We start from the raw sequence: 15,045 nt of genomic DNA on the forward strand, positions 1-15,045 counted from the left end.
AAACCCACTATAAAGTGCTATGTTATAGTGCCTGAAGATGCTGCCTTTGACAGTTGTTTAAAATTTTCATTAATGCCCATGGTGATGAAGTATAAGAGAGAATTCTCCAGATGAATTCAGGTTACCAGAACCTAGATGGTGTTTTACAAAGTGTATCCATCAACTATATGCATCAGAATCACCTGAGAGCAAAGTGACTATACTCCAATAAAAATTATTTTAAAAAAAATCACCTGAGAACATGTTACTGGACTCTACCCAGACCCAGCAAATCAGAATCCTGGAGATAAGCCTAGAGAATCAGTGCTTAAAGAAAAAAAAACTCTCCAGGTTTTTCTTTAAAAGAACAAAGTTAGAAACTGAGAAACACTGATCTAGAAAATGACTTAATAACATCTAGTTAAATGTATTTCAGTATACTTTAATTAAAGTATATCGAACAGAATTGATCATATTCCAAGACAGCTGTCCCCAACCTTTTTGGCACCAGGGACCGCTTTCGTGGAAGACAATTTTGGGGATGGTTCATGTGGTAATGGGAGCGACAGGGAGCAGCAGATGAGGCTTCGCTCACTGGCCTGCTGCTCACCTCCTGCTGTGCGGCCTGGTTCCTGACAGGCCGAGGACCACTAATGGTCTGAGGCCCAGGGGTTGGGGACCCCTGTTCCAAAAGCGTAAGAAAGGATGTTTAGGAAGGATAAAACAATACATCTGGAAAGGAAAAAACGTGTTGAAAATATGACAGAAAAGGTTTGATTACAGTAGCTAGATCAAATCTATAAAAAGTAACAATGTTTTTTTAAATGAAGGAGGGGAAATTTTTAAGAACTTTTAAGAAAATCTTTCAATTTGAATTATTCAGGTGCTTACTAGGATCTATGCAAACCTAGGTTCTGCAACTTAAGGAATAATGCGGACAATCCAGACCCTGTTCAAAGGAGAGGTGGACAGTAAGATACAGGGTTAAGGGTAATTATAACAACATGGATTAATTATAAAATAATGTAATACAACAGTGCTAAGCACTGTAGAAACCAAAATAAGATAAAGATCTTCAGTGAGCTGCAAACCTAACAAATGACAACTGTAAGTAAACTACCAGTTAAATTCTGATAAATCATGTGACTGAATTATACATACTCTGAAGGTATCTGTCTTAGTTCCATCATGACCATAATCAGCAATCAGGGCAGCACCTCCAGTTTCTGAAATGCGTTGAGAAAGTTCCTGAATAATAACACCAGCATCAGGACACACTTCCACGTGATCCCTTGTTTCATCACACTAGTAAGGGAACAGTTGAATCAAAATACATCATTCAAAAAACCTGTTTCCTTACGGCTTTTCTACAATGAGCATTTCTTAGTTACAATAAAAACGAATTCCTTCTCAGGGCTTCCCTGGTGGGCCAGTGGTTGGAACACTACGCTTCCACTGCAGGGGGCGCATGTTCAGTCCCTGGTCAAGGACTAAAGTCCCGCATGTAGCACAGCCAAAAAAATTTAAAAAAAAAAATTTTTTTTAAATAAAAAAATAAATTCCTTCTCAATATGAATATGTTGTCTACACTCAACTTTTCACATGACATCCTTTCTATTATACAGAACTCCTTGGTTCTCTGATATCCATTCAGTTTACAAAGATATTTTAATTTTAATGCCTTTTATAGAAAGGCATATGCCCCGTCAACCCTCCAGATGGCTAAGAACATTATCATTTTATTTATGGTGATTTTACTTCTGTATCGTAATTCATATAAATATATTCCACTGGGTTGAAAGCATGGAAAAGGAATTTTTGTCTGCCTAGAACAGTGTCTGACACATAGAGACACTGAAAAGTTGTGCTGGCAGAACAAATGATATAAATCCAATATAACAAAACAGACCCTATTAAAGCAAGTATATCTGCCTTCTTAAGCGGGAAAAGGTACCTCAACGATATGCTCTATATCTAGTAATACCAGCTTATAAACTAGTGTCAATGTACCTGAAGCCCTAATTTCCCAAGATGTTCAACTAAGGGTCCTCAAGAAGTACATACTAGCTTAAAACGTGTATTGACAATAAATAGTAATTCTTACCAACTGGACTAGCAGATACGAAATTTCACTAATTCCTATGATAATGAAAAAATTTTTTTCCTCATTGTGCAAACGTACATTAACTGTTGCTCCCTCCTAACACCTAGTACAAGTGAAGTACTGACCTGCTCTGATGTCTCTGCCTATAATGGCACAGGTCTAAGAGGTACACAGTCAGGCAGACTCAGCCCTTGAGTCTCACCTCATCTCCAGCTTACTAGAGACAAGTTACTTAACCTTTCACAGTCTATTTCATATACTAGGCTTATTGTGAGAATTAAATGAAATAATAAACCACTAAGCCTCCAGTGCTATTAAATAAATTACTGTGGTTTGACTATATAAACCATGGGGTCAGCTGCTTCAGGCATAAAGTGACACGACTCAGCGTTCCATGCTGACATTCTTAATATCCTAGACTGCTCTTCAAGACAAGAGATTCCATTACCATTTGCTCCATCCAAATGAGAGGGAAATCATCACTCCCTTTCTCATAAGTGTACACTATTCAAGTGAAGACCTAAAAAAAATGAACTCCCGGGGGGTTAGCTCTCAGGAGCTTTATGAATTTGTTTCTCACTCAGGTAAATTAGCCAGACTATGAAAAAGTAGAAATGCTCACAAGCACTTAGGCTGACATTTTAAACTTAAGCTTTGCAATGAAAACGTAATTCATAGGTTTACGTTTAAAAGCTCTTCTGCTTTTAAAATCGATAACTTCTAAGGTAGAAATTCTTAGTTATGGTCCAGAAAGTAGAAATCATCTTTTTCTGAGCTCGAAAAAAAGGGAATAAAACAGGCAATCTAAAGCTCGAACATTCCTGAGAAGTACAGGTGTTTTGAACGTTTAAACTCAAACCGAAGATACACAGGCTCTTGCAATTATTCCTTGAGGACAATAGAAAGAAGGAGTAATCAAATTTTAATTTGGGTGGAAGCATGAGAAAAAAGGCATGCTCTAACAGTAGCCCAAAGAGAGTGATAATACAACTTACCTAATAATAGTTTTGAGAATTAAATGAGAAAATAGAGTAACTGGGGCTTCCCTGGTGGTGCAGTGGTTAAGAATCCACCTGCCAATGCAGGGGACACGGGTTCGAGCCCGGGTCTGGGAAGATCCCACATGCCACGGAGCAACTAAGCCTGTGTGCCACAACTACTGAGCCTGTGCTCTACAGCCCACGAGCCACAACTACTGAGCCTGCACTCTAGAGCCCACGAGCCACAAATACTGAGCTTGCATGCCACAACTACTGAAGCCCGCGCACCTAGAGCCTGTGCTCTGCAACAAGAGAAGCCACCGCAATGAGAAGCCTGTGCACCGCAACAAAGAGGAGCCCCCATTCGCTGCAACTAGAGAAAGCCGGCGCACAGCAACGAAGACCCAATGCAGCCAAAAATAAATTTAAAAAAAAAAGTAATACATACAAAATATTCAATAAATATTGTTATTGTTACTTTACACTGTACTACATTGTTTTCACAGATACATAACTTCCTGTCAAGTAGACAATATTGTCACCATTTGATAGAGAACTGAGGTAAACAGAGACAGTCAGGGACTTGCTGAGTAAGCACTTACTTTCTTATTACATTAAGGTCACACAGCTAAGAAATGATTTGAACCCAGTCTCCTGACTCTAAATCCTGTGCGTTTTCACTATTAATAAAAAGCACCTTTCATGTTACAAGGAACTCTAAAATACTAACTCAGAAAATAAGACTGAAGATTTGGTTGGCAATAAACTTAAGAAAAAAAAATTATTCCTACTTGTATGAAGGCTTCTGCTGGGGTGGCACAAGGCGCCAAAACAAATCTCAGTTTATCAGAAACCTGTGGATCAATATCAATGAGTACTTCTCGCCATCCGTGTGGTGTTTTCTAAACACAAAATAACACATAAAAACAAATTTTTGCAAGTTCTCAAAATTGCCTCTACCAAAATAACTTTTCTCCTCTTATCATATACAAGATAGATAACTAACATTTACAGAGCACTTTACCACTTAAATTATTTAAAGGCATTACTTCATTTCCTTTTAACAGTATGAGTAGAATGATAGATGCAAACTATTAATGCTGTTTAGATAAGAAATGGAGGAGGAAGTAAGCAACATGGAAAGTGCCCCAAAAATGGAAAACAGACTTAGGAGGACTAATCAGAAGCTTCTGCCAACAAATTACTACATAATGATATATACTCTTAACCCTACAAGTTACCAGTACATGTGCATTACCACCAAATCTTAAATCTCCTCACAGAAAGAATGAAGAAAATTTTTAATTTTTGGAATTTAAAAATAGTTGCTAAAAAATAATCCTTCATTGCACTATAGTGATTTACTATCTTACATTCTCATACTTCTTTATCCCAGAAGAATTAAGAATCCTTAATATCCTAAGAATTAAGAATTCTTAATATTTCACTTTTGCCTTTCAATTATTTATATTCATCAAACTTCCAGATATAGCTAACTTCAACAATAATTAAACACCATAAATGTTTATTCTTACAACATAAGGCCCTTTGTTATTCAATTATAAATGTGACTTCTTTCCCATCAATACCTGAAACTTATGCACAGGAAGAACATCGAAAAATTCATGTGCAAGATAAAAGCTGTACTCTATTTAAAAACAGAAGAAAAAAAATTAACATTTCAGCATTTTCAAGGCAATCAATTGGTTGTTTTGAACATTAACAAAAAGAAAATGCATAGTTCTTCGTAATGGAACTTGTGATGCTTCCATAATTATAATTTCCACAGAATCACCCACCTCTTCATGGCAAACCTACTGTGCAGAACATACATAGGAACAATTATTACTATTCCCATTTTCCACATAGAGGGTCAGAGAGCTGAAATATCCCAGTTATCAGTTTAATGTTTTATTCATCACCAGGCCCAAAAGAAATCAGAACTCAAATTTGTTAGCTGGAAGAGGATTTGAATTTCCTAAAATCATCCAAGACGCTTAAGGCCAGGAATGGCTGTGGTGCCTTGGCCAAGGTCAGACCACCACTTTAGGTTTGAGCTGGGGCTCGTCAATATAACATTCTCGAGGAGTGAAGGGATTCTCCTACCACCCCTTGCTTGCCTCTAGGCAAGTAAGGATGATCAAAAGATGAGATAATTAAAGTAAACTCATCTACTAACACTGCTTCCTTCAGGCCCCACTGCCTTGGGCTACTTCGTCATCAGTACTATCTGAGGGGTAGGGAAAAAATAAAAAGTACAACCGAGATCCATGTTTTGGTTTCGGTTTGCTTTGGTTTTTGCAACACCACATGAAATTATTTTCTAACACAATGCTGTTCTCCATAGGTAAGGGACTTGGCAGCCCTAACTCAATCTACTACATTGCTCTACAAGGTTGTGGTCACCCAGCACTACTGTGAGGGGTTGTGATCAAAATTCTTTCATTAATCAATGTAAAATAATTACCTTTTGGAACATCTTGCAGATCTCGGTACCAGGAAATTGGAATTCCAGACTTAGTGACACCTTTCATATATACTGGGGATCCAGCATTTCGCTCTAATAGGACCTTCTCTTCAGTCACCGTTAATGCTTGAATCTCACTTAATTTTTGGCTCACTTCTACCAGATGTATTGAAATGTCACAGTTTTTCAGCACAGATGCAAGCTGACTGAACACCTAAATATAAAAAAAAGAAGAAATCGGCAAAATCTTGTTGAGCAGATTTTAGGTTTTCTAACCATTTACCTCAATAATTTGCTCATGTCACAGCAAAAGTAATAATTGGTTTCAGAGAACCTCACACAAGTCACTCTCCAGCAGTCTATGAGCATCATAACCTACCGGAGTTATTAAACATAGTCCATATAAGAAACAAACAGTACATAGTACACAGTACAGTTTGGTTTCCTACTGATAAAAATTAGAATTAGGACTAACAAATGAAAATAAAAGCTTTAGCATCCAATAAAAACAATGATTCAGATTAGGGAGTCTAAAAAAAGACCCAAGAAATAAAATGTATATAGCCTTGATTTTTTTTTAACTTTGAAAAAACAGATTTATTACTTATAAGACCTGAAAATTATTATACACATCACACCTGGGGCCACACAGCAAGTTCATGGGTAAAGAGCTAGGCTTGATTTTTAAAAGCTGCTATGGGGGCTTCCCTGGTGGCGCAGTGGTTGAGAATCTGCCTGCCAATGCAGGGGACACGGGTTCGAGCCCTGGTCTGAAAAGATCCCACATGCCGCGGAGCAACTAGGCCTGTGAGCCACAACTACTGAGCCTGCGCGTCTGGAGCCTGTGCTCCGCAACAAGAGAGGCCGTGATAGTGAGAGGCCCACGCACCGCGATGAAAAGTGGCCCCCACTTGCCACAACTAGAGAAAGCCCTCGCACAGAAACAAGACCCAACACAGCCAAAAATAAATAAATAAAATTAAAAAAAAATAAAATAAAAATAGAAAGCTGCTATGAAGGGAGTATCCCAAAGAAGATCATTGGCTAGCCACTGATACAGCAAGTAGGGCCCTAGAAAGTGATGCGAAAGTCAAACTGCTGTATCTCAAGTGATTAGGCCAGCAAACCTTGGGCAGCAGGAGGCTGTGGCAACAGCTTGAAAAAAAATAAAGAAAAAAAGAAAACGAAAAAGCTGCTATGCCTACAAAATAGTCTCACCCCTGAGATGATCAGACTGTATCCACAAGAAATCAGATTTGAATGGCACTAATTACTTGACAGTTTAACTCTGAGATTCTTTCCCATTTTCAATTTCTTCTTAGCCACACACATTTTTTTGCTACTGTAAACATGAGGAAAAAAAGGACTATACTAATGTTTTATCAATATCTTAATGCTAAAAATTCAATGCCAATTGCATAAAGTACATCAATATATTTTTCATTTGAATTTAATACTGGTGATTTGCCTCCTACTTTTGAGACATGAATATGCAGGTACAGACTGATTAGGACAAGGCGACTTTTCCAAATTTAGTTTTGAGATGAAACTATACATAGAAAAACTTCTCGCCAAGAGAAAAATCCTTCAGAAATATGATCAAAAATAAAGTCTGTAACTACACCTTTGGCTATTTTCTTTACATTCCTTTAAATTCTTTGTTTTTTTAAGAGTTCTCAGGACTTGATCTAGGGAAGCATCCTTTAGACATTTTAAGAGCTGTGGGTATAGTTTGGTGCATATAGTTTGGAGCACGGAATTCAAGGTAGAGCACAGAAACAAGTCTGATTGTGAACTTCTTGTACTGATAAGAGGGTAGCTGCCAAAGATGTTTCCGCAGGGGAATGATAAAGCCAAGCATTTTCTTTCCAAAAGACAAGCATAAAGAATGGATTATGGGGGACAGGGATTAGGAATTTGGGATTAACAAATAAACACTACCATATATAAAATAAACAACAAGGACCTACTGTATAGCTCAAGGAACTATATTCAATATCTTATAATAACCTATAATGGAAAGTAATCTGAAAATATATATATAATCACTTTGCTGTACACCTGAAACACTGTAAATCAACTATACTTCAATTAAAAAAAATTTTTTTAAGAAAAAAGAGCTTTGGGCTTAATTTTTAAAATTCTTGAAACAAAATATTGTTTGAGAATCTTATTAAATATTTTATATTCAAATGACTTTGCCAATTTAAAAAGATACAAAATAGAGCCCTGGAAACATAAATCAGTGGGTTACCCCCACCACCAAAAACATACAATATAATAAGGATTCTTATTTGTCAGATATTTGTAAATTTTCTTTGAAAAAAAAATCCTTCAATTCTTAATTTCAAGCAGAAATCATATAGCATCAAGAAATTTAAACTTCTTCTTTCTTTCTTTTTTTTTTTTTTTGCAGTACGCGGGCCTTTCACTGCTGTGGCCTCTCCCGTTCCGCAGCACAGGCTCCGGACGCACAGGCTCAGCGGCCATGGCTCACGGGCCCAGCCACTCCGCAGCATGTGGGATCTTCCCAGACCAGGGCACGAACCCACAACCCCTGCATCGGCAGGCAGACTCTCGACCACTGCGCCACCTGGGAAGCCCAAGAAATTTAAATTTCTTTAAATTGAATATGCATTTTTTTTACACTGATTTCTCAGGTACACACAAAATAAACTCACAATTTATTTTGGAACATACAATGTAAGTAACTTTGATGTTAGTAGAATATGCCCCGTAGCTATTCATAGGGGTTGTACCAAAATATACTTACAAGCAGTACATGAGAGTTCCCCTTGCTCCCCATCCTCACCAACCAAGGTCTGACAACCTTGGTGTTGTCAGACTTTCTAATTTTGAGGGTACAGGGGTTACTCACTGTGATTTTAATTTTCATTTCCCTGACTACCAATGAGTCTGAGCATCTTTTTGTTTTCATTAGCCACATGGATTTCCTCTTTTATGACAGGCCTGTTCACATCTTTGGCGTGACTTTTCTGAGTTATCTGTCACCTTCTTACGGATTTAAAGGAGATCTTCGGGGCTTCCCTGGTGGCGCAGTGGTTGAGAATCTGCCTGGTTCGAGCCCTAGTCCAGGAAAATCCCACATGCCGCAGAGCAACTAAGCCCATGGGCCACAACTACTGAGCCTGCGAGCCTAGAGCCCGTGCTCCGCAACAAGAGAAGCCACCGCAATGAGAAGCCCTCGCACCACAACAAAGAGTAGCCCCAGCTCGCCGCAACTAGAGAAAGCATGCACAGCAACAGAAGACCCAACGCAGCCAAAATATAAAAAATAAATAAATTAATTAAATAAATCTATAAAAGAAAAAAGTTCTTTATGTATTCTAACTACCAGTTCTTTGTTAGTTATATGTGTTACAAATAACTCCTCCCACTTTGTTTTGTCTTGTCACTTTCTTTATGGTGTCTTTGAAGAACAAAATGTTCCTAGTTTCTTTAAAGAACAAAAAAGTTCTTAATTTTAATGTATTTGAAGTTATTAATCTTTTCCTTTATGGCTTCTGCTTTTTATATAATGTAAAAAACTTCCTCAGAAGATGAATATATTCTCCCATAATATCTTCTAAATGTTTTATACTTTTAGCTTTTACATTCTCCCCTCACCCCCATTTTTTAAGATTAGAAACATAACAAGTAATGATTCATTATATTATTTTGACATTACATTTTAGCTGAGAAATATGAGATTAAGGAGATAAGACTGAAAACCAAGGAAATCAACAAAGTTTTCAAACTCAGTCAAAAGTAACAAGGGTCAGGTACGTGAGACTTTAAGACATTCTTTTATTACTTACCCTCAAAATATCTCCCAAGAGGGTACCCCTGCCTGGGCCCAGTTCCACCAGTTGGAAAGCTGCATTTTTTCCAGTGGCTATCCATTCACTGATTAACCATATCCCTAGGAGCTGTGACAAGGAAAGAACTACATTCAAGCATTATAAAGCATAAAAGTATACCACAATATAAAACTCTATGTAAATAGACTTTACGCAGGAAGGCAAAATGTTTCCTAACAACCATACACGTTATTTAACATGTTAATATATGTATACGCACACAGGAACTTCACTGGGACTACAGTACAACACACACCACTTAGGAAGCTTAATAACAGAAGAAAACACCTAGTTAAAAGGCAGCCTCTACTATAAAAGGTCCCATGACACAGATAAGAGGATATCACTTACTGAAAGGTACTAGTATTTGAAAGCAAACAGACATATGAAATATGATTCTGCCATTTCTTCATATTCATGTAATTTCAATAATTACATGGCTTTAAGTCATAATATTTTTTAATGCCTAGATTTTTCTTCCTTTTGTGTACTATTTTCTATTTCTAAAGTGATCAAAGGTTATATATGGAAATAAATGAACTAGAATTCCTGAAAAGAATTCAAAGTTCTTAAGGAGACTTCTACTGTAAATACAGCTAAATAAGGGGTATAGGCTATAGAGTGCATTTTGATTCCACTAATTCCTCAGTATTTTTTATCTTTTCTCTCTTCCTTCTTGAGGGAACTCTCAACCTTCTTCTTCACCTTGCCTGTTGTCTCTCTTTGTCTTTCCATTCTCATTTTTTCATCTGGTTCTCCTCTTTTCCAACACCTTTTCTTCCATTTCTTTTCTTTTTCTTTCCTTCTGGCCTTTGTATCTCTACATTTCCTTTTCTACAGTAAGGTATAAACCTTTCAAATGTCCTTGATACCTCTATTACTCTCTATTCCTTCAGTATATAAACCACTAAAAAATTAAAACTCGATGAATCACCGAAAACAAAGCTGTAAAACACTACTGTAGAATACTACGTGATCTACTCTCAAATGTTTGATAATTAGTTTCTTCTAGAGTTTAGGTTGGATATTACCTCCCCAAAGATCTGACTTATTTCAGGTGAAGTAATGAAATCTCCTTTTTCTCCTAGCATGTCACGGTTCACATAATAGCCCTAAGTAAAAAGAAAAAATGGAAAAAACAAATTAATTTTCAAATAAGCTTTTTAAAACACCCCTCCAAAATCTCACATAATGTATACAATGAGATAAACAAGTTATTTCATAAGAAAGTTCTCTCTTCTAAATAAGCAAAATAAACAGCGTCTTTATGTAAATTTTACAAAGTAACAGTCATTTTGCAGAACTGGTAGAAAAACAATCACTCCTTGACTACAAAGGCAGAAGCCAAGCAGGGCCCCTCTCCACACTGCACAGCTGCCCTCCCTCTCCTGCCTCCACACGAAGACCCTGGCTGCCCTGCAAGCCCCTCGCCCAACCTCTCCCACTGTGTTTCAAATCAGCCCTGCCTGCTCTTGAGGCTGCTTCTTGACCTGGGTGCTGGTGACACGGGAGTGTTCACTTTGTCAAAATTCATCAAGCTGGGGCTTCCCTGGTGGCGCAGTGGTTGAGAGTCCACCTGCCGATGCAGGGGACACGGGTTCGTGCCCCGGTCCGGGAAGATCCCACATGCCGCGGAGCGGCTGGGCCCGTGAGCCATGGCCGCTGAGCCTGTGCATCCGGAGCCTGTGCTCCACAACGGGAGAGGCCACAACAGTGAGAGGCCCGCGTACCGCAAAAAAAAAAAAAAAAATTCATCAAGCTGTATAAATGTGATTTTGCATTTTTCTATGTGAATGTTATATCTCAATAAAAAGTTGATTTGTTTGTTTTTGTTTTGTTTTGTTTTTAATTTGCCCTGCCTGGCCATACATCCTTGCCATCGCAAATGTTCTCCTTTCTCCTCTCCCATCTCTCCCTGGCAATCTTCTACTCAGTAAGACTGAATCTGCTCAAACGCCATCTTCTCTGACCTCCTACTCCAGCCCTCCAACCTCAGGCAAAACCGCATGCCTCCTTTTCTAAACTTATTTCTTTATATATCTAAATTTTTCACCAGAAGGATTAGTCATTTGGAGGACAGGACTATGTCTTATTTACCTTCATATACCAAGTTTTAGCGTAGTGTCTAGCCTTCAAGAAACACTCAAGAATTGTTTAAAATTTCCCTATGCCCTTCAAGCCCCTTCTTCTACCAGCTTACTCTCAGCAGGTGACCTGGGCTCTGGCCCACACAGGAATTAAAGAATGTTATTAAATAGACTTCCTCAGGTTCCTGACCCCATCCAGCCTCCACTGTTCCCATTCTTTCCTTGGGACTCAAAGTCTGAAACACCTACACCTTCTGCTCTTTTCCAAACTTAACCCTGTTCTCTGGCTCAATCACCATTCCTCACATAGCCCCCATGGGCCAGGATCTTTCTATCACAGCTTTCTCTTACAGCTTCAACTTTTCTCCCTCAGCATTAGAAATTTAATTAAGTCACTTCCATCTTTAAAAAAATTTTTTTCACTCCATACAGCATCTCCCCTCTAGCCTTTCTCTTTCCCTTCATAAGGAAGTATTTCAGGGGTGGGGTGTGTGTGTGTGTGTCTGTGTATGTGTGTGTGTGTGAGAAACAAACCACTCTGGCAGTCTAATGAACACTACAGACCCTTCATAGAATGTTTTTAAATGCACAGGACTTAAAACACACAGGACTAAATATGAAATCAACTGAAAAATACTTATCAGGCTTCCCTGGTGGTGCTGTGGTTAAGAATCTGCCTGCCAACACAGGGGACACGGGTTTGAGCCCTTGTCTGGGAAGATCCCACATGCCGCAGAGCAACTAAGTCCGCGAGCCACAACTACTGAAGCCTGCGTGCCTAGAGCCTGTGCTCCGCAACAAGAGAAGCCACCGCAATGAGAAGCCCGCACACTGCAACAAAGAGTAGCCCCCGCTCGCCGCAACTAGAGAAAGCCCGCGCGCAGCAACGAAGACCCAACACAGCCAAAACTAAATAAATAAATTTATAAAAAAAGAAAAATACTTATCAAATATTTTAAAAATAAATTTGTGATATAGTAATATATATACACCTTTATAAGTGTATTAAAAAGCAAAATTGAGCTGAAGTTCTAATAAATAATGAAGTTTTGAAGTACAGAGAAGTACAATAGTATTTTGAAATATCATGATCACTTTGTTGTGATATGACAATGTCAGTGATTTCCACTGACGCTAAAATCACAGAATATTGCTGATGGTACTGGTTGTTGCCTATGTTCATAATCAGAGAAACACTAAACTTCAGTTTGAGGTTAATGAAAATAAAAGTGTAATTTTTATTCCCATCCACGTCTACAAACCCCCTGATTTCTATTCAAGGATCCCTAGGTTAAGAACCTCTACTTTACATTTGAGTTACCTCAAGGCTTACTCCTGAAAAACCTTCTCTTCTCTAAGTATACTCTCACTGGTTCCTTTTTATTTTAACGTCATCTATATACTAATGATGACCAAATTTATATATGCATGCCCAATCTTTCTCACGAACTCCAGACTCTTATGGCCAACAGCTCACTTACTATCTCCACCTGATGTCACTGCCAACACAATGTACATGAATGCACCTCCTGAAGGTTTCCCATTGCACTAACACGAAAATCTAAATTTCATGAAAGCACTGCATGAACTGGCTCCTCTCCAAACTCATCTCATACTACTTTCCTCACCATCAAACCCTCCCACCCGCCAGTCACTGCCCTGCAGCCACACTGGTGCCCTTCTCTTCTCTGTGTACCAAAGCATTTCCCAGCTTAAAAACCTTGTGTTTCTGGATCCTCTGCTGGGAACCCACTTCTCCCAGACTTTTTGCCAGGCTGGCCCATCCCCATCCTTCAAGCCTCAGCTCAAATATACTGGCCCTCCCTGACCACCTACCTAAGGAACTTCTACAATCCCTATTCCCACCACAGTATTTGCTTTCAGTCCCTATTAACCCAGTTTTGTTTGTTTGTTTGTTTTTTCCTCCCTCAGAAGCACTTACAACAATCCACAATGATCCTGTTTAATTATTTGTTTCCTTGTTTATGGTTCATTATCTCACTAGAACATAAGTGCCATGCTCCATTGTCCACTGCAGTATTCCCAGAGCCTGAGACAGTGCCTGGCACATATGGTGCCTCAATAAATGGATAAATGATGAGTGGACCTCAACTCTAACCCAGAGATGTTTGTTTTAAAACTTCTCCTTATCTGAACTTTTGGTACATTGTAACACTGCATACAGGCATTAAAGGATCTCTTCCATTACGAAACCTCTGGACCCTGAGTCACTCTACTATATCCAACAGCAAAAGGCCAAACGAATCCAAGCATTCCACAGATCTCATATTTCAACCCAACCAAAAGGTGAAACATTCTAAAATAAAAGGACCACAGGCTTTCACCAAGTGACTTTGCAGAGCAGACAAGGAAATGAAGGTCAAAAACCTGTGACAATGCCTAATGCTAGAACGTAAACGCCCAGACCTTCCATTCTCAATGGAATACGCTTCCAGTGCCTGCTGATGCCATCCCAACACAGCTTTCCAGGCACTAAATTCGTATTTCCTGTTGCCTATTGGACATTTCCACCTGAGTCCCACAAACACTTCAAATTCAAAGAGTTCGGACTGAACTCTTTCCTACCTCTACCTCCTCCTGAACTCACTTCTTCCTGAAAAATGACTCCAGTATCTACCATAAACCCAGGTAGGGAAGTCATCATTCCTTCATCTCATAAATCCAATCGGTTACTTCGTCCCCTGAACATCTTCGTAACTTGTCCTCTCTTTAAAGCCACTGCCGCTGACTTGACCCAGCCCTGACCAACTGACAGATTCATTTATGTGTCCCCAGGTCTTCGAGCGTGGCTCTTCCCTTGGAAGGCAACTGCCAGGGCTGAGGACCTTCGGGGTCCTCTCTGAGCATATCCTCCTGGTTCACACCTCGCAGCGCAGCTAGAGCGGGCCTGGTCCCCGGGCTCCCCGACCCATACCTTGGCTGGGTTGGTCAAGACCTCCTTCATGTACTCGGCCACGGTGATGGGACCAGTAGACTTGATTTTGTACATAAGATGCCGCAGCATAGGGGTCACCGGGTTGTTTTCTGCCGGCTCATTCCCGGAGCTGAAGTACTTTCCTCTCCAAAGACAAGTAAAGACTGTAGAAAACACACATTAAACGGCATTCATTAGAAACCTTAGTACTGGCATCTGCACAGCAGCCGGAGTGATTTCAAAGCGGCTTCATCAACCCTTCACCTCGGCCAAAGCCAGGAAAGCGGTCTCGGGCCCTCAGCACGCCCAAAGGGCGTAGCAGGCACACGCTTGGCCCACGACCACACAGCCGTTTCGTGTCTGACGCTGGACTCCAGGCTGCAGCCCAGAGCGCCCCGGAGCCTCCTCAACTGGAGAAGGCGCCCCGGGCGGTTTTCGCGGCAACGGGGGCTCAGGCACCGCAATTGTTTACCTGCGCGCACGGCGCACAGCCGCCCAGCGCCTGCCGCAGCCAAGACGCTCATCCCAGACTCCGCACGCAGCTGCGAGCCGCCCGTAGGTGGGGAGTGCTCCTATTTCCGGGGGAGGACACGCCCCCTGCAGGAAGTACGTCACCCGGCCAAGCGGAAGGAA

General features: G+C 39.9%; 1 protein-coding gene across 5 annotated transcripts in view; it reads right to left on the reverse strand.

Annotated features, from left to right (window-relative positions):
* NDUFAF7 (NADH:ubiquinone oxidoreductase complex assembly factor 7) overlaps window positions 1–15,010 on the reverse strand; it is a 31,148-nt gene extending 16,138 nt beyond the window's left edge. For all 5 annotated transcript variants that reach the window (XR_012325851.1, XR_004521844.2, XR_012325850.1 and 2 more), the window contains exons 1-8: window positions 14,885–15,010; window positions 14,413–14,576; window positions 10,422–10,502; window positions 9,349–9,459; window positions 5,531–5,744; window positions 4,653–4,711; window positions 3,855–3,965; window positions 1,141–1,284 (exon numbers count right to left, since the gene is read on the reverse strand). Coding sequence is in view for 1 of the 5 variants with exons in the window: in XM_004313992.4 (XP_004314040.1) it covers window positions 1,141–1,284; window positions 3,855–3,965; window positions 4,653–4,711; window positions 5,531–5,744; window positions 9,349–9,459; window positions 10,422–10,502; window positions 14,413–14,576; window positions 14,885–14,936 (936 nt within the window). In the remaining 4 variants the exon portion in view is untranslated. The remainder of the gene's footprint in view (window positions 1–1,140; window positions 1,285–3,854; window positions 3,966–4,652; window positions 4,712–5,530; window positions 5,745–9,348; window positions 9,460–10,421; window positions 10,503–14,412; window positions 14,577–14,884) is intronic.
* Between the last annotated feature and the right edge of the window lie 35 nt (window positions 15,011–15,045).

This window comes from Tursiops truncatus, chromosome 14 (genome assembly GCF_011762595.2).
Source record: "Tursiops truncatus isolate mTurTru1 chromosome 14, mTurTru1.mat.Y, whole genome shotgun sequence".
NCBI classification, from domain to species: Eukaryota; Metazoa; Chordata; class Mammalia; order Artiodactyla; family Delphinidae; genus Tursiops; species Tursiops truncatus.